Source organism: Pyrus communis, chromosome 11 (genome assembly GCF_963583255.1).
Source record: "Pyrus communis chromosome 11, drPyrComm1.1, whole genome shotgun sequence".
In the NCBI taxonomy this organism is placed as follows: Eukaryota; Viridiplantae; Streptophyta; class Magnoliopsida; order Rosales; family Rosaceae; genus Pyrus; species Pyrus communis.
In genome coordinates this window covers 16,495,855-16,514,415 of record NC_084813.1, presented here as the reverse complement: position 1 = coordinate 16,514,415, position 18,561 = coordinate 16,495,855, and the positions used below count along the sequence as shown (strand labels likewise).

General features: G+C 38.9%; 4 protein-coding genes across 4 annotated transcripts; 2 read left to right on the top strand and 2 right to left on the bottom strand.

The window, feature by feature from the left end:
• The first annotated feature begins 1,961 nt into the window (after positions 1–1,961).
• On the top strand, positions 1,962–6,469 carry LOC137707481 (citrate synthase, glyoxysomal-like). Its single transcript, XM_068446359.1, has 13 exons — positions 1,962–2,463; positions 2,708–2,888; positions 3,223–3,308; positions 3,581–3,685; positions 3,812–3,874; positions 4,261–4,370; positions 4,580–4,699; positions 4,771–4,846; positions 5,016–5,089; positions 5,189–5,309; positions 5,476–5,573; positions 5,667–5,790; positions 5,964–6,469. Exons 1-13 carry the CDS (start codon positions 2,215–2,217, stop codon positions 6,093–6,095), a joined length of 1,539 nt encoding a protein of 512 aa, XP_068302460.1. The 5' UTR covers positions 1,962–2,214; the 3' UTR covers positions 6,096–6,469.
• Positions 6,470–6,985: 516 nt separating this feature from the next.
• On the top strand, positions 6,986–9,446 carry LOC137707957 (V-type proton ATPase subunit D-like). The gene is made up of 2 exons (XM_068446910.1): positions 6,986–7,222; positions 8,405–9,446. The coding sequence occupies exon 2, from the start codon at positions 8,417–8,419 to the stop codon at positions 9,194–9,196; it is 780 nt and encodes a 259-aa protein (XP_068303011.1). The 5' UTR covers positions 6,986–7,222; positions 8,405–8,416; the 3' UTR covers positions 9,197–9,446.
• Positions 9,447–10,201: 755 nt separating this feature from the next.
• LOC137707958 (elongin-A-like) lies at positions 10,202–12,793 on the bottom strand. Its single transcript, XM_068446911.1, has 8 exons — positions 12,634–12,793; positions 11,812–12,033; positions 11,588–11,725; positions 11,322–11,400; positions 11,164–11,229; positions 10,998–11,070; positions 10,687–10,743; positions 10,202–10,598 (listed from the first exon to the last, which is right to left on the bottom strand). The coding sequence occupies exons 2-8, from the start codon at positions 11,998–12,000 to the stop codon at positions 10,505–10,507; spliced, it is 696 nt and encodes a 231-aa protein (XP_068303012.1). The 5' UTR covers positions 12,001–12,033; positions 12,634–12,793; the 3' UTR covers positions 10,202–10,504.
• Positions 12,794–13,694: 901 nt separating this feature from the next.
• On the bottom strand, positions 13,695–18,409 carry LOC137708246 (glutamyl-tRNA(Gln) amidotransferase subunit A, chloroplastic/mitochondrial-like). Its single transcript, XM_068447281.1, has 10 exons — positions 17,469–18,409; positions 16,831–17,142; positions 16,484–16,663; positions 16,271–16,365; positions 15,979–16,054; positions 15,748–15,825; positions 14,931–15,024; positions 14,799–14,848; positions 14,162–14,275; positions 13,695–13,992 (listed from the first exon to the last, which is right to left on the bottom strand). Exons 1-10 carry the CDS (start codon positions 18,030–18,032, stop codon positions 13,900–13,902), a joined length of 1,656 nt encoding a protein of 551 aa, XP_068303382.1. The 5' UTR covers positions 18,033–18,409; the 3' UTR covers positions 13,695–13,899.
• Positions 18,410–18,561: the final 152 nt, after the last annotated feature.

The window sequence follows — 18,561 nt, the reverse complement described above, 5'->3', positions numbered from 1 at the left end:
ATTTGGTATCAAATTTACCATCTACAAGATTCGAACCTAAGATCTCTCACTTTCAATTGAAGAAGAATATTACCAGACCGTAGTAATAAATAATAAATATTTTCAATATTAAACCTTCACTGCTTTCCCAACACAATAGACCCACCATGCTCACCTCAATGAGTTCACTCCCTAGTCAGCGCCGACGATAGAGGCACCGTTCCCAACCGCCGTCACTCCTCTCTCTCTCTCTCTCTCTCTCCTCTTTCCCAATTTTTCGGGCTTGATGTTGGAGAAACGACCAGAAGATACTCCACCAAGACCAAAGCTCTTGAATACTTTGATTTGGAAGGTGGCTGAACATATGGTGATGAATTTAGTTGCCAATTTTCAAAATTTTCCATAGAAACTTAACAATTAAGCTTGAACGTAAGCGTTGTTCTTGGTGGGGAGGAGGTGGGGCTGGGGGTTTGGATGATTAAACAGTGAGAAGATGGTGGATCGGGAGTCGGATGCTCCATGCCTGTAGACTCGACGCCAAGGTCACGCATATACTGCGGAAAGAATAGCTCGCGACTGAAAGAAGAAAAAACTGTAAAAACTGACTTCTCTTGTTCTCAAATTTTTGGCTAGTTTTTTAGTTATTTTTTATTTCAAGTTTTCAAAAGAGACTTACCAAACAAGTTTTTAGGCTAAGAATTGAAAAAAGAGAAATTTTATTGGAACCATTCAACCTCTTTCTACATCCAAGACAAAAAATATTTTCTTAAAATTCCTAATTCACCCCTTGATTAAAACTGAAAAAAGAAATAAACAAAACTGAAATCTTTTTCCACACCCAGTGGCTCTCTTCCACCTCAAACCCCATGGAAGATTCACCGGCGATTCTCCATGGCAACTTCAATTCAAATTCTTTTAGCATCCCAACCGCCTTGTATGGCACACCATTCAGTTTCCACAAGTTTTGACTTCGAACTGTCCATACAACATAATTGATCCCGCTTCGTCTCAACGCCTTCCTCGTCAACGACTCCGCCATCCCTTCTTGGCCATAGACATTCGTGGTTCTCCGCATTGACGGCTCTGTAGCACTCGAAAACTTGTAGGCCTCCAATGCCGGCGTTATGGTTGAAGAGCGTGAGAAATAGAGGAGGGAGAAATACGGAAGAGGAGGTGGTTAAGAGATGCCGGTGACAAGAGATTCACGCCAGCGTAGTAAAGAAGACGCCGAAAAGTAGTGAGCTGATATGTGCGTTCATGTTCTTTTAATTTATTTTTACTTTTTAAATAACATCGGGGCAAAATGGAGAGTTCAATGGTAAAAAAATTGAAGTTGGGTTTGAAGATAAGAATGATAATCCTTTTTGTGAGGATCGTGAAGATCTTCAAATCGTGTCCGTTCATCGTGTGATCAGAAATTATTTTAAATATTTTTATTTAAAATTAAATATGAATAATATCTGACGAAAATTGATCGCACGATATATGATGAACAAACACTATTTGAGAATTTCCAGAATCCTCCTGATGAAGATAAGATGGTTAGGTTTAAATAAAATTTACAGTTTTTGAGTTCAAAAATTTGACCTCAAATAGAGAACCAAAAGGGTTCGTAAATACGTCATCCTATATTATCCAGTTTCAGTGTTGTCTTAAAAAAAATTTCAGATCGTATTTGGATTCCCGAGAAAGATTAATATACCACCGCGTCACCGCGGGGCCTACTTATCAGTTCGCGCCATAATCTGCACAGGGGCTCTTTCACTTCCCAAAACCAACCGTTCCAACCGTTGACGTCAATCACCGCCGTTCATTTCAGATGCATCCGAGTGTTGAATAATTACACTATTTGCTTGCCGCACGCGTCGTTCCTAATTTGCTTGCTAATTAACTGCTTATTCACCTAATCAAATTTATTAACTGTTTCTTAAATACTAAGATGTTTATATTTTTATTTTTAATATTATAAATATGTTATGAAGATATGTGGGGGAGGAAGAAAAAAAAAAAAAATTTAACTTGTGAAAAATTATATTATTGTTTATATTTTATTTTGTGATGAAAAATTAAATTGTCTTGTCATCTTCTTTTTGTTTAATTTAAGCTCTTTCTGCAACTTCATCAGCTCTCCTCTTCGCTTTTTTCTATAACTATTCCTCATCTCTCTCTCTCTAGAAATTCATCAATCAAAATCTGAAATTTGTCACAGAAATTTGAAATTTGCAAGCTACAGAAATGTCGAGGGTGACGGAATTTCCGGCGACAGCTCGCGGTCGCTTGGCTGTGCTCTCAGCCCACCTGGCAGCTGCGACCATCGAGCCCTATGAGCTCGGACCCTCTCTCGAGCCGCACTGCGCGTCCGCTCACGTCCCACCGCCCGGGAACCTCCGGGGACCTTTGACCATCGTCGACGAGAGGACCGGTAAGAGGTATCAGGTCCAGGTCTCTGAGGAAGGAACCGTCAAAGCCACTGATCTCAAGAAGGTAGAATCTTTTTAACTTATCACTCAATTTGCTAATCTGGGTTTGGTTTATTTTTCAATTTTCTTATCTGGGTATTGCATTTAAAAATAAAAAAAATTTGCTGTTTGATGGTGCATTTTATGTTTGGTTGCTTGGAAAATTGCAAATAAATAGAATGAAAGTGGAAATTTTTATGATGGGGATTCTTGTGTTTGAAATATGATTAAATTAGTGGAAGAAAATTTGGTTCTTGTGAAATATGCAGATCACAACAGGCAAAAATGACAAGGGGCTGAAGGTGTATGATCCAGGCTATCTTAATACCGCCCCTGTTCGATCCTCGATTTGTTATATCGATGGCGACGAGGGGATTCTTAGATATAGAGGCTACCCAATAGAGGAATTGGCTGAGAGTAGTACCTTTTTGGAAGTGGCCTATCTCTTGAGTAAGTACTCTCTCTTAGAAATAGTAACGCAAGGAATGGTTTGTTTTTCTTAATTATATGTATTTTAAGTGAAATTTTCTTGTTCGAAAGGAAGAAATACTATTACATTGATAAATATGTGAAGAATTTATATAACTTAAAATGTTTGAGGGCATAATTAATTACTATAGAAATAAGCTGGTTCCCGAAATGTACCCCTGAATTATCAAGAATTAGTCAAGATTAGGTGTAGTCTCTCCATGCGTTTCTTGCTGTGAAGTGTCTTTGTGTATCTTTAATTTCAGTTTCCCATTTTGAACTACGTTGCTTTGTCATTAACCCTTTTCTCCTCCAGTGTATGGGAATTTGCCTTCTGAAAGTCAATATGCGGATTGGGAATTTGCCGTTTCTCAGCATTCAGCTGTACCACAGGGAATTTTGGTAAATTTTCTATTTGTTATTCTTATAGAAATCCTTTGACTATCCCTTGGATCAAAATATTGGAATTTTACATGTGATTAACTACATACCATCTTTTTCTTCATATAGTAGGGAATCTAGGGATTTTTTATGTATCTTTTAAACAACCGTGCGCGAAATACAAACTCTCTGGTCCTCTGGACTCATGGAGGTTCTTTTGCCTTGCAGAAATGCATGAGTATTTGTTTTGTTGTTACTTTGAGCATTTACACGATGGTGTCTTTGTATTGTAGGACATTATACAGGCAATACCTCATGATGCACATCCAATGGGCGTACTTGTCAGTGCCATGAGTGCGCTTTCTGTTTTCCATCCTGATGCTAATCCTGCTCTCCGTGTAAGTTTATTCTTGTTGGCTCTTTAAACGACATGAATTTTGTCACAATCTTATTTACTAAAGGGGTCCATTGTTCGAGTCATTATTTGATTGTATCATATCTGATCATATTTTATGTTAACATAGGGGCAAGAAATTTACAAATCGAAACAAGTGAGAGACAAGCAAATAGCACGCATCCTTGGGAAGGTATGTTTCATCTTGTTCTTTACTTGGGACTTGTGGCCTTAGCAAATGTGGTGTGAATGTTATCTATACTGGCATTCTTTAGGTTGTCCAACTAATGTTGCTCTGTACAAAGCATTTGCGTTGCCTTCCCTCCTCTTTCAAATTTCGATCGATACACTCCAAACATACAGCCTCAGTAACCCAGGCCACAAGGACCCCTTTTTCAGAATTTGGTAGGCCTATAAAATTAATTGGGGAACTAACCCAATCCCCAAAAGAACCAACAGAGGCTTTAACCCCCACCTATACCTCCTCAGTCTATAGCTGTTGTCTTGCTTCTACATCTCTTTATCACTTATTTGGAATCTTCTGGTTAAGGTTATATTAAATTGTTATTTCATTTTCAGGCACCAACCATTGCAGCTGCAGCTTATTTGAGATTGGCTGGAAGACCTGCAGTTCTCCCTGCTAACAACCTTTCGTATTCGGAGAACTTCTTATACATGCTAGATTCCTTGTATGTTATACTTTTACTCTTTGTGTGCATTTTACCTCATAACATTCCAAATCATCTTTGGCAATCTTTTTGCCATCACCACTGTTGTTGCTTTTACTGTGCACTTAGGTCTTCTTTTGTTTTAATATGTAGAGTGATAGTCATTGTGGAAAATATGATATTTGGTCACCCTCTAATCTGATTAAGGATTTCTCCGTGCTAATCTACAGAGGCAATAGATCTTACAAACCCAATCCTCGACTGGCTCGAGTGCTAGATGTTCTTTTCATATTGCATGCAGAACATGAGATGAATTGCTCCACAGCTGCTGCCCGGCATCTGGCATCAAGGTAGGCACATCTTGTAACCTGATTGAAATGATCCATAGCATTTTATAACGTGTCTGGCTCTTTATGTACAGCGGTGTCGATGTTTACACTGCTCTTGCTGGAGCTACTGGAGCTCTCTATGGCCCTCTTCATGGTGGAGCAAATGAGGTATTGCAATAGTTCAAGTTCCCATTTTTATGTTCATTTTTCGTGCGTTTTTTCATGCAAACGACTGGAAGATCACTTTCAATTTGAAATGAGATTTTTATTCATTAATATTCTCGTGTTTAATTTTGTAAATAAAGTTTCTTTTTTGTTGTTGCCTGGATTATTGCAGGCTGTGCTTAAGATGCTAAATGAGATTGGCACTGTTGAGAACATTCCAAATTTCATAGAGGGTGTGAAGAACAGGTATTTAATTTCTTATATCTTAGTAGTTCACAGTCTGGTGAACATGATTCATATTAAAACAGTTATTTATCAAACTGTTTTTTCTGGTTCTCGCTTCAGGAAGCGAAAGATGTCAGGTTTTGGGCATCGCGTGTACAAAAACTACGATCCTAGAGCAAAGGTCATAAGGAAACTGGCAGAGGAAGTATTTTCCATTGTTGGAAGGGATCCTCTGATTGAGGTGCATTTCTAATCTCCCTATTAAATGCTCCCCCTCTTCACCCAAAAAAAAAAAGAAACACCCAAAAATTAGGAAGGCGCGGGAGAGTAAAGCTTAATGAATAAACACAAAAATTAGGAAAGTGCAATTCTTAAGTTTGAGTGCATCTACCCTATGACATTTGCAGGTAGCTGTTGCTTTGGAGAAGGCTGCACTTTCTGACGAGTATTTTGTCAAGAGAAAGCTCTATCCAAATGTTGATTTCTACTCTGGATTAATTTATAGGTACTTCTCATTACTTTCCATTTGATGTAAGACTGATTTTTTTACTTTGCCTATCTTGCAACTGTGAAGATGTATTAACTTTGTATTAATCAGGGCAATGGGATTTCCAACTGAGTTCTTCCCGGTTTTGTTCGCGATCCCTCGAATGGCTGGGTGGTTGGCACACTGGCGAGAATCCCTTGATGATCCTGATACTAAGATCATGAGACCCCAACAGGTTAGTTCCTTGCTCATACCGTTTGCTTGTTTATGTGGAATTTGTGGTGTTTCTATTGGATTGAGTAAGACACAACTCCACATCTTTCGTGGTCTAGAAAATTAAAATGGTGATGTGCGTCTGGTCAGTGGTCACCCCGTTTCTTATTTTTGCTAATCTTTGTGATTAATCAGGTGTATACTGGAAACTGGCTGCGCCACTATATCCCACCGAGAGAGCGCATAGTAACAAGTGATGCAGACAAGCTCTCTCAGGTTTCTGTATCAAATGCCTCTAGGCGTCGGCTGGCTGGATCTGGAGTTTAGTCACTCATTCAGAATTGTTTGCAACGTCAAAGAAAATGAAAATAAATTAAGATACTCTAGGGAGAAAGAAGTATCTGTTCTGTTCGTCTTTCTTGTGCCTTCAGTAAAAGCAGAAGAGTTGCAGGGCTTTTAGGTTTCGCATTATTTAGCGAAAATAAGAACACTTTTGTTGTCGTCGAAATGTATTCTGAAATTTCCAGTCAGTCATCTGGTTTAATTTTATGCACGATCTCAGCTCAGTATTGTCTTATGTCTTGTGACAAGTTTTTTTACCATTTTGTGTTTCTGTTCGTTCTTTTTCGGGTCGGAAAATGCGACGGGAAAATGTAACATGCACGTTTGGTTTCTTTACAAATTTCAGTTCTACTTCAACTTCTTGCATTGCATCCGAATTAGGCCGGGATACCAATTGTTGTGCAACAAATTAGAGTTTACCAACTACTAAATATAATCGAGCACCACTCTATTATAAAAGGCGTCGATGCTAATGACTACTTTTATGTTGTAGATTGTTACTTTTTGATGTTACATAATGTTGATTTTTTTTCTTTTGGTCGAAAAAGCATAAGATTTTCGATGAGGGTGTTGTGGCACAAAAATTATCAACCCGCAACAAGAAATTACTCCCAACCAAATTTCGCCGCTAAAACAATGCATGGTCCAAAAAATCAATAATGCTACAAGAATCTAACAAATTTTGCAACAGTTAAAATATGTATAAAATTTGTATCACGAAATGAGGCATGAAATTGTAGTTGATCTTATTCTTTAACTTTTCTTTAAATCTACGGACTAAACACCCGTCACACTCGATTTTGCATAGCATTAAATCCACACGCTTCTATTTACAAGTATACTTCCTAATCAAAGCGGGAGACCTACCTCTAGAGGGCTCACTTTTGGCAAAACCCGGTTAAAGTGGAAGCGGACTCCATTATTAACCCGAATACAATTGGATCCGGCTATTAATATCAGAGAAGAGAAGCTTCGCACGCAGACACGCACACAGAGACGTACGTCGCACACCCAAAAATCCATCAGCCGCTCGCTCCGTACACCTCTCTTTCTTCCACTCACCGGCGGCGAATTTCCGGTGCGGCGGCATTAGCTGAAGCCAATCACACCAGGTCCAATTTCTGATCTTTATGCTTGCAATTTTCCTCCTGTTCTCTATTGTTACTTCTACTCCGATTTGGATCTACGGTGCTTAATTGTTTGATTGTGTTTGTTTGCTGAGACAATTTCGAAAAATTAAGTGCAGGACCCAAATTCAAAGTCTTGGATTTTGGAATCTTTGTATTGCAAGATCAGAAATTTGAATGTGTTCTCAATTTGTAGCATCTGGGTACACATAGAATCAGGGGATTGTGATCAAATCATGAAGAAAGTTTGAGTTGATTGGGATTGATTGATCATAGGTTGATGGCTTTATAATTTCTAATTCACTCTAGCCCTTCTCTTCACTCTGAATTTTTCTGTGATTCCCTCACTAGTCACTCTGCTCGGCAATCTACTGCCACGCATAATGAGCTCGTTGTAGTTTCAGTTAAGTGTTGAATGCTTTGGTTTTCAAGCCGTTTAGACTGATTTGTTTCCGTATAGCCCTCGTTTGGTCGCTCTTTTGAGTTTCGAGTTACATTTTGGTGGATCTATTTCTCTGGAATGTTACTCTAGGTTTTGTTTCCTTCTTGATCTGTTAAGTTTCTACCGGAATTAGGGGTAATGCTGTAGAAGTTTGAGTGATAAGAATCTTATCATATGATACTAGCTTTCCATTCCCAGCAAGCATTAGTTTACTGCCGTTGTATAGAGGAGACGTTATGCCATTTTGCAATTTCGATAAATTCTTTTCTTAGAGGAGATTAAAGTTTTTCCAAGGTTTTTATATAAATGTATTGGAGGACGATGGGACATTGAGGTGTAGAAGTAATACGAAGACAGTTTAAGGCAAAACCTATCAAAACAAGTCTTGGTCAATACCTTTCAGGTGTGAGGAACCCTTTGAAAGAAGAAGATGCAAGTCATTTTAACGGTTACTAGGGAAGACAAGTTGTATATTTTCCTAGTAGAGTGTGAAAGGCTTTTCGTTTTTTATATGTTTTGCTTCATCTTTTAGCAATGTTAAGTTCTTCAAAATAGATTTGACGTCCAGAGATTTGTTTGTGTTGCTGTAGTTAATTCTGCCCTTATAAGCTAAGAAAGTTTGATGATAATATTCTTGTTGTGTATCCTTATGTGTTGATTTGCAAAGCTGAACTTTTTGTTTTTAAATACTAAACCCTGATTATGTATTTTCATTCTTGGTTTAGATCTTTGAAAACATGTCGGGCCAAAGCCAACGCTTGAATGTGGTTCCTACCGTTACAATGCTTGGAGTTATGAAAGCTCGCCTTGTCGGTGCGACAAGAGGTCATGCTCTCCTCAAGAAGAAGAGCGATGCTTTAACAGTGCAGTTCCGTCAGATTCTTAAAAATATTGTCGCAACCAAAGAATCCATGGGAGATGTGATGAAGAACTCCTCCTTTGCCCTTACTGAAGCCAAGTATGTTGCTGGCGAGAACATCAAGCACATTGTTCTTGAGAATGTCCACAATGCCTCTATTAAAGTTCGATCAAGGCAAGAGAATGTTGCTGGTGTAAAGCTCCCAAAATTCGACTACTTTACTGAAGGTGAGACCAAGAACGACCTCACTGGATTGGCAAGAGGCGGACAACAGGTCCAACTCTGTCGTGCTGCTTATGTGAAAGCAATTGAGGTTCTTGTGGAGCTTGCTTCACTACAGACATCATTTTTAACCCTTGATGAAGCAATCAAGACCACAAATCGTCGTGTCAATGCCCTAGAGAATGTTGTGAAGCCTAGGTTGGAGAACACGATAAGTTATATCAAGGGGGAGTTGGATGAGCTCGAAAGAGAGGATTTCTTCAGGTTAAAGAAGATACAGGGTTATAAGAAGAGGGAAATCGAGAGACAGATGGCAGCTGCCAGGAATTTTGCCAACGAGCAGGTTGCGGAAAAGTTATCGCTGAAGAAGGGCATTTCCCTAACTTCAGCTCAGAACTTGTTGTCTGCGGAAAAGGATGACGACATCATTTTCTGATTCGGATGCTAGTTTTATATGTTTGTGCTTTAGGATGTGTGATTCTGGTCGTGCTGCTCCGTTCTGCAGCGGAATTCTATTAATATTTAGTCCGACCGTCTTATATTCTGAATAAAAGCTCCATTTTCTTCATGTATGTTTCTATTTATTGTGAATTATTTGTAACATAAATTACATCAGTTCAAGGTTTTGAAATATTTGTTGATTAGAAGATCTCTGGTTTATTCTAATTCTTAGTGTTGTTATTCAATCCCTGCATCATAATTATTAAGGTTCGTTTTCTTTTATTTTTCCTGGTACAAGTCACACAATGGGCCAATCATAACTAGATATCGAACTCAACACATGTAATATACATCATCTACATCCATGAGTCGAACAGTAGACTTCTCGCACGCGGAGTGGTAGTTAGTATTAATTCATGTAGTTGGAAATGAACTGCTAATGTTGAAAAGCTTCAGAAAGGGGTGGCGACTAATCCGACCCAACCAAATTCAGACTTTGGGATAAATGTCCCCTCAACTTATGACCTTTTAAGTACTTGTTTGGTACTGAAGTGCTTTTATAAAAAATGAGCATAAAACAAACACTAAAAAGTGAGCATAAAAAAAACCTAAGCTCAAAAAAATATTTGGTAAACACTTAAAAATAGCTTATTTTCACAGTTTTGAGTAAAAAAAAACTGAAAACATGAAACAGCAAAAATGAGTTTATTCTCACAGCACAGCAGAATCAATTTTTTTTCAAAGCACGGTAATACCAAACCAGCCCATTTGCTCCAACTGCCAAAATTCAAAATACTCGGGGTCAAAACCAAATTAAAAATCCAGGAGAAAATCAAAATAAGGTACTAAAATAGAGTAATCCCCCCATTCAAGGGGCATTGCTAAAAAAATTCTTTAGACAACTGAAATGGAAAAAATAAAAAAATAAAAAATGAGCAGCTTAATCTCCATCTTAAACCAGCGGTGGTGTTTGAGCTGCTACTGATATGAGAGTTGGAGATGAAAAGAATAGAAGTAAAATACACATCTTCAAGGGAAAACGAAGGCGCAATAACATTATCGGGTATCACCGATGTGAAATATTACTACAATGAATGATGATCGAAAGAAAATCGAAGAAATGAAAAACAAAAATGATTCTTATTGATTGATACAGTTGAAACGACGACAACTGAAACGCCCAAGGCTAAGGAGATTGAACCCACCATGGTTTCATAGAAGCCGTGTCATGCTTCAGGGGACAATGAGTTGCAGGACTCAACCGAGCATTCCATCTGACACCCTTGTCCTCACAGGGCAATATTCAGAAAGGGAGGCGCTTTGGGGGCCTGATTTGTTTAGAACTTGAAGCTGAAGCATTCCCAGAAAACGCAGCTGGCCTCTTCATGGGAGGAGCACTGTATATACGAGGTAGATATGATCAGGGCGGGAAGTGAGTCTATACGTAGTTATGTTAGAGAACATACAATTTATCCAAAAGTTTACCTGTAACTCTTCTGAAGTGCATTTCTCTTCATAGCTGCAAGATTTTTCACCTCATTACTGCTCAAAAGAAAGGGAGGGGGAGAAAGATGTTAATATCTCGAAAGTCTATCTCGACAAGACTAATCAAGAACCCAACATTTTTGAACAAAAGCTCCGAGATAAGTATCAAACCACTTAGTGATTAACTCAATACGATATAAGAAAATTGGAACAACAAAGTAAAAGGAGAACTTAAGGGGATAATGTCAGTTCACAAGCCAAAGGTGCACCCGACATGCCATACCAGGCATCGTTCTAAAATACGCCATTACCTTTTCAGAAAATCTAGTTTCGCTTTCTTCATCAAGTTGCTCTTTCCAGTAACATTGTAGCCAGGCCCATTGCCTACAAAATTATCAGAAATACAACGGTTAGTTGTGCATCCTATTTAATAATGTATTAGTCTTAGATAGTCTATCAGAGAACAGAAAAATTTACCCCAGCTTCTTTTATTGCTTGATGGTGGAACCTTTGTGCAAATTTGAACTTGCCGACTTTGTTTTCCTACAAAATTTGGATGGTCAGTAAGGCTGATCACGTTGAAATGAGTATGCTGTTGCTCAGTTTGCTAGAACACGCTAAAGAGGTAAACTTACGAGCATTTGCCTCTTGATATCGACTCTTCAACTTGTCACCTATTAAATTTTCAGCCATATCAACTTCCTTCAATTTTGCCTGCATGTAATCACCCACAATTAATTGTTTATCCCTTTTGCCTTACAAGAAACAAACATAAACCAGATCCAGAAATACTGCATCAAATACCAAAAATTATTGTATACATTAAATTAATGGGATTTGACTACAGAAACTAAAAGAAAACAAATTTGGTCAGACAACATGAGGAGAGTACGAAACGCACCTCATACAATTGACTCCATCTGAACGCGACTTTCTTTTGCTTCATCCTTTCAATCACCTCATTCACCCTTGTAGTACCAAACTCCTTTTCGTAGAATTTCTTCCACAACTTATCGGTAATTGGAGTCAAATCTCTACCCTACAAGAATTAATTAAAAAACATTTCACAACTTGTACTAAAGGGTCACAAAAACATTCAAATAAGAACAATGTGGATCAACTTACTTTGGTACTCTTCTCTACATGCATCAACTGGTCCACCGTACAATGTGGTAGAATTCTCTTGAGCAGATGAGAATCGGTTTCACCAACATCTCCAAGGCGCCTCAAATTGTCTATTGCCGTGTTAATGCACAGATCAACCAAAGATGGTGCTACTGCTTGCCCTTCATCACTTGAATAATCCTCATCCATGTTGCCCAGTCACTTTCTAACCCGGTAGTCTCCCTAAGATCAATACATTAAGCAAAAAATCAAATTTACGTCATCGTAAATACTTGAAGTAGTTAGTATTCTGCATTGAACAAATAGAACTCAACTAAACTGAATTTCCAGGATTTCGAGCAACCCGAAAAGGGTGTTGCTCGAAATCCTGGAAATTATAAGTTAAACCCATTTTTTCTTATGGCCGATTCTATCATTTACCATCATCAAATATACAAATTCAATACAAAAGATTAGAACTTTATCATCATCATCCCGGATGATCAAAGTTTAACTCATACAACTTTGACCACTAATTGGATTCAGCTGAATCCAAAAATCCCTCTCAGGTTTCTCAACAATCCATAAAAAATTAAAAAAATATCCAATGAATTACAGAAACAAAACAGAATCAGTCCAAGATCAAACCTTTAGCTATTAATTTAATTCAAATTGGAAAATAAAGTAAAAAAATAAACCAACTAACTCAAATTCATCAACGATCTGGCAAAAAAAAAAAAAAAAAAAATGATCAACGAAAATCCAAAGCTCAATCCGAACATACCCAATATTTCCAAAACAAAAGAAGAAAATGAGAAATAAATTGGTTTGAGAGGGACTCACCGAGTGATCGGAGACGGAAGGAGGTCGTTTGACGGAGGTGAATTACAGGATTAATTTTAATTGAATAAAAACATATTTATTAAATTAAATTTATTTTTGTGTGTGCTAATATGCACCGGGCTTGCGTTTCTGCGTTCGTTATATGTAGGAAGAGATCCGCTTTCCCTTTTGGTGATCCTTTGTAATAAAGCGTAACCTGTGCTAACGTGCGCGGCGCGTGCCAAGTTTAGCGTGCGGGACTCCACAATTTTGTCCTGGAAGTTGGAACTCACCAAATCCTTATTTTATTACGTAATAATTGTTTATTAAATGATACTACAGTTTAGTTGCATTCTTCGTTCACTTATGAATAGACGGCCTCAAACTGAATTTATTGGTCATCTCCAATCGAAGACCGGCCAAATAGCTTGTTTTATCCCTTTACCCCTCCAAAAAATTAATATTTTAATGAATAGTAGAGGATTATATTCCTTACTATCTCCAATCGAGGATCAAAGGACTATAGTATGTAATGTGAAGAATTAAAATAAAATAAGGTAACATAGTATGAAATAGTAAAAAATATGTGAGAAATGATGTAGGAAAAAAAATTAAAAATTAAAAATAAAAAAAAAGGTCCAAAAAATAAGCTGATGGACATAAAAACAAAAAGTGGGCTAGGACCATAAAAAAAATAAAATAAAACTAAGTTCTAAACCCTAAAGTGGGCTGGGCAATGAAAAAGAACCAAAAAAAAAAAAAAAATTGGGCTAGCCAGGTTGGCTGAAAGTGGCCAGCCGATTAACCTTTTGGCTATTTCAGATTCCGTGAGGCCTACAAGCTCTCTGGCCTAACCTCAGTTGAAAACGGTTTTCAAGCATTTTTTTGACCCCCTGACCCTCTGGAGCTTCGTTAGAGATGGCCTTTGATGATGAATTCAATAACTAATTACGGCCGGACCATGACGCTATTTGGCAGAAATCTCCCCCCCCCCCCCCCTTATCATCGTTGTACTAAATAAAACTGAAAGTACATGTGTTGTAGGAGGATCACGTGGTCGACTGACCCTAGAACATTTGAGGTTAGGGAAAGTATTCGAGAATAACGGGATATTTATCAAGTTAATTCGATAAAATATACGTGTTAATTCAATCAGCCAGCCCCCATGTCGGCCTTGCAAAAGTTGCAACCTTGTTACAAGTCAGGCTCTGATCAATTCTAAATAATCGATTACATGTTTCAAAAACCACTTTCAGTTGAGCAGATCGACATCAATCCGGGGATTAGCTATGAAGTGACCTCATCTGCTATCAATGGAGGAACAAAATTGCAATTCTGCAAAGTCTGCTCAAATATATGACCCACCTTAAGCAACTTTCCCTGCAAAATCGACACCGGAAAAATCTTATATCAGCAATCAGATACTCAACTCTAAAATTCCGTATTTTTCATTAATTCGGTGACTCTCCATTCAGTGTACAGTGTCCAGTACTAATTCCTGACAGAAATCAACATGTCACAATGTAGTAGGTGGGTAGAAAGGCAATACCTCGTCAAATGCTGCACCGATCATTTGAAGACCAACAGGAAGGCCTGCAGACCCCCCTTCAACAAATCCACATGGCAAAACCAGTGCAGGTAGACCTGCCAAGTTAACATTGACCTGCATACAGAATCAAGCGGAACAGTTTAGAGGTCATTTAGTCATCTTATGAGTGGAAACTACATGACAGACGATAAAAGTTTTAAAGGAGGACAAGCACTTGTGCAACGTAGAGCTTAAGAAACAAGAACCAACAGCTTGTGCCACCAAATGCCCCCAAAATGAGATCTCAAACCACTTTAAACTTCTCACTACAACCTCTAGAAACAAGGGTGACATTTCCTCATCTACTCCTTTTAAAGACAACAAAATTGAGAGCACAAAATGGAAATGTAGGATAGGTTGAAGTGCATGTGCCAAAAATGCGAGGATTAGCTATTAATACGACAACATTTTTTCTTTTCTGAAACAAAATCTGAATACGTGGCCAAGTATCTAACATTACAATGATGAATGCATATCCAACATCATTACTCAATTATCATAGAACTCCTAGTACACACATAACACACACCCCATGCATGCATATAATGAGCATAAATCAAGAATTTTGGGCACTCAGAGAAAGTGATAAAGTTCTTACAGTCATTATGTCACCTGCATACATTGCTAACGGATCATTTTTCTTTTCACCTGAAAAAATACAAGTAAATGGGTGACTTACTGAAAAAACATATAACATATGAAAAGTATACATCTGTGGAAACCGGCACACCAATCTTATAAGCAGCAGATGGAGCCGCAGGTGAAATTAGGAAGTCATGTTCATCTAGTGCTGCCTTGAAGCTTTTTTGAATTATAGTCCTCACCTAAAACACAAAAAGAATCATTAAGGCCATCTTGAACACCCTAAATTCATAGGATTAAGCATCTCAGAACATAACATAGTGAAGTAACCAAAATATAGATAATAGTGTTGGATTTTCCCACCTCCATGATGAGTTGTCCTAAGTCTAGTTGGAGTTATGTTCTTAGAGAGTTAAATTGTTTTCACAATTTAAGTTGTTTTCCCAATTGGAGTGGTTTTCCCGTTAGAATTCTCAAATGGAGAAGGATCCATAACTACATTCCAATTAGGATTAGTATTTCTTACTGAAGAATTATGTCTATATAAAGGGGCTATTGCACTAGTTTTGAAATGGAGCAAAACAATAAGTTGTATACTACTCAAGGAGTTAGAGTGAGAGAATATTGTAAGGGCAAAATTATGTGCGAGAGAAAAGAAAAGAGACAAGATTGTATTTCTTGTTCTTGTTCTTTAAGGTTTTTCGTCAAGTCCTAATCCAAGAGGCTTGGCAAGATTATTCGTTGTACTCATTATTGATATTGTGAAAGTTTGGTGTTGCTACCCCGTGGACTTAGGCACATAGCCGAACCACGTAAATTCTTGGTGTTATTTATCTTGATTATTTTGTTTCCGGTTTCCGAGTTTTGTTCGTTTTTCCCATTCTTAAACACGATATTCACAACATATAGGATAAACTCCTGCCACCAAAAGTCCACATTTTAAATTAACACCAACATCATGGTACCTGCTGGGCACGCTTATAATATGCATCATAATAACCAGCTGAAAGGGCATACGTTCCCGTTAGAATTCTCCTTTTGACCTGCAAGAAAAAGGAAAAGCATTAAATGAAGTCACCAACTGTTAAAAGTCTGTAAAACAAAAATAAAAAACTAGACCAAGAGCACTGCAGTTCCAACTAATAGAAACTTCATAAAAGTTGTAAGTTTCAACCAGCCACCTATACATAGTGTACCTCAGAACCAAAACCCTTGGCTCGGGAATCTTTATATTGTGAGTTCAACTCATCAGCAGGAACTTGGTTTCCATACCTGGATATGGATGAAAAACAAATAATAACGAATGTGAGCATATTCGTCATTCTGATATACCATCTGGAGAGACTTTTAAGAATACATTTAATAACTTCTTATCTTTATTCATAGTGGATCTAAACAAGCTTCACCCCACTCATTTCTCTTCTCCCATTTAAATATACAAATGAAAAAACTTATTTATATATCAGAAAAAACTGCGGGGTTAATTACCTGACACCATCATAACGTGATAAGTTTGAAGACGACTCAGATGAAGCAAGAATGTAATAGGCTGGCAACCCAAGTGAAAAAGATGGTAATGAGACCTGCAAGTTAATGTTTCAAGAATATATGAATCAAGACCTAAGACGGGGTACACATGACATAATGAAGGAAGGAACAGATACGAGCAATTAAAGGAAAAAATATTGATAGAAGGTAGACCTCGGTTACGGAGCATCCTAATTCTTCAAGATGCAAAGCAGCATTACGAACTGCAGAAGTTACTCCAGTATCAACACCATCATCCAGAGTTTCCCGGATCAGACCAATCCTCAATCCTTTAAGAGGTTTAGAATCTAGCGAACTTATGGAAACAAATTCAGCTTCAAGGTTGGGAACCTCCTGAAAGGAGAAATTTAAATGCATGTGTCTAGCAAACAATATGTGATACTAGTCCTTACTCTTTAGTCTTCACATAAAAAGACCAAAAGTTTTCAGAGTTCGCATTCAGGATACGCTATGACAAGATTAGATGACTTATAAGATCAAGATGTAGAAAATTTTCTTACACGCTTGCTGCTAGTGGCATCAAGTCTATCATGCCCAGAAATTGCATGGAGAAGAATCCCAGCATCAGCCACAGACATACCAAAGCAGCCGATGACATCAAGTGATGATGCATACGCCATAAGTCCAAATCTTGAGACACGCCCATATGTAGGCTTCAATCCAACAACACCACAAAACGAAGCTGGCTGCCTCACACTTCCACCAGTATCACTCCCCAATGACACCATACACTGCCTAGCAGACACAGCTGCTGCTGAGCCTCCCGATGACCCTCCTGGCACTCGAGACACGTCCCACGGATTTGCAGTCACCTAATGAATGAACAGATGCACCACCTGAGTAAACCAACCCCAGTTACGAGTGCGAAACATAAAAAAACGAATTTCCACAACCTCACTCCCTTTGACTCTTACAAATACCAACAACCAAGCTGCTTCACTATCCACAATCAAAAGGTAACTCACATTCTAAAAATTCCATGAAACACTAGAATTAACTTCCTTAATATCCAACTAAAATTTCACTCCCATCAAAAGTTACAAACTTTTTATGAATTCCCACAAAATTTAATGACAATAATGAAAAATGCACAGAACCCACAAAGTAGATTGATCAAAAGGAACCCAGAGAGAAAAACCTGAAACGCTGAGCCTTCAGTGGTGCTACCCATGCCAAACTCATCCAAATTGGTTTTCCCCACCACAATCCCACCCAGCTCTTTTATCTTCCTGACGGCAGTGGCGTCATACGGCGGCGTGTAGCCCTCCAGAACACGAGACCCAGCCGTGGAGGGCATCTCAGCCGTGCAGATATTGTCCTTGACGGCAACAAGGACCCCAGCCAAGGGACCCAACTCCTCATTCCTCTGAATCTTCTCGTCGAGCTCGCGGGCTTGGGCGAGGACGGAGTCAGAGACGTGGAGGAAGGAGCGGAGGTGGGGCTCGGTGAGGCGGAGGCGGGCGAGGAAGGAGTCGGCGAGCTGGGTGGCGGTGAGGTGGCGGGAGAGGAGGGAGTGGCGGGTGGAGAGGATTTGGGAGTGGGGGAGTGGGTTTGGGGACGGGGATTGGTCTGTGATAGTGGAGTGGGTGACGGGCTGTGAGGATAAGGAAGAGAGGGGTTTAAGGGAGGTGTAGCGGAGGAGGAGGGTGGGGTTTGTGCGGAAGTGGGAGAGCGAGCGCGGTGCTTGGAGTGTCGATAGCATTGTTGTTTGGAATGGATTCTCTCTGCAATTGTGATTTGTGAGATGAATGGCTGAAATAGCGGAGTTACGAACTTATGAGATGATCAACTGTTTATCTGTTACTTTTGTTTGAAATGTTTACCCAAATAAGAAGTTGAGTAAAAAATCCGTTGAATTGTTACCACTTTTGGAAATCTGGTATATTGTGAAGAATTTTGCCTGGCCAAAAATGTTGGGTAGGTGGCGGCAGCGACGATAGTGGTGGGGAACAGTGGCGGAGGAGGGGAGGTGAGGAAGTGGAGGCAGCAATGGTGGTGGTGAAGTGGCAAAGGCGGTGATGGTGGAGAAGCTAGTGGTAAGAAAGTGGCGGCTGCGATGGCGGTGATGGTTGGGGGACAATGCTGGTGGGGGGACGGGTACAATTTTAGAGTATCATAAGATCATACATTGGATAGCCTGATAAAGACCATCCATTTGTAGGGTCGGATTTGGCAGAATAGCCAATTACAACCCAAACGTGAATATCAAGAAACAAAACATGAATCATCTC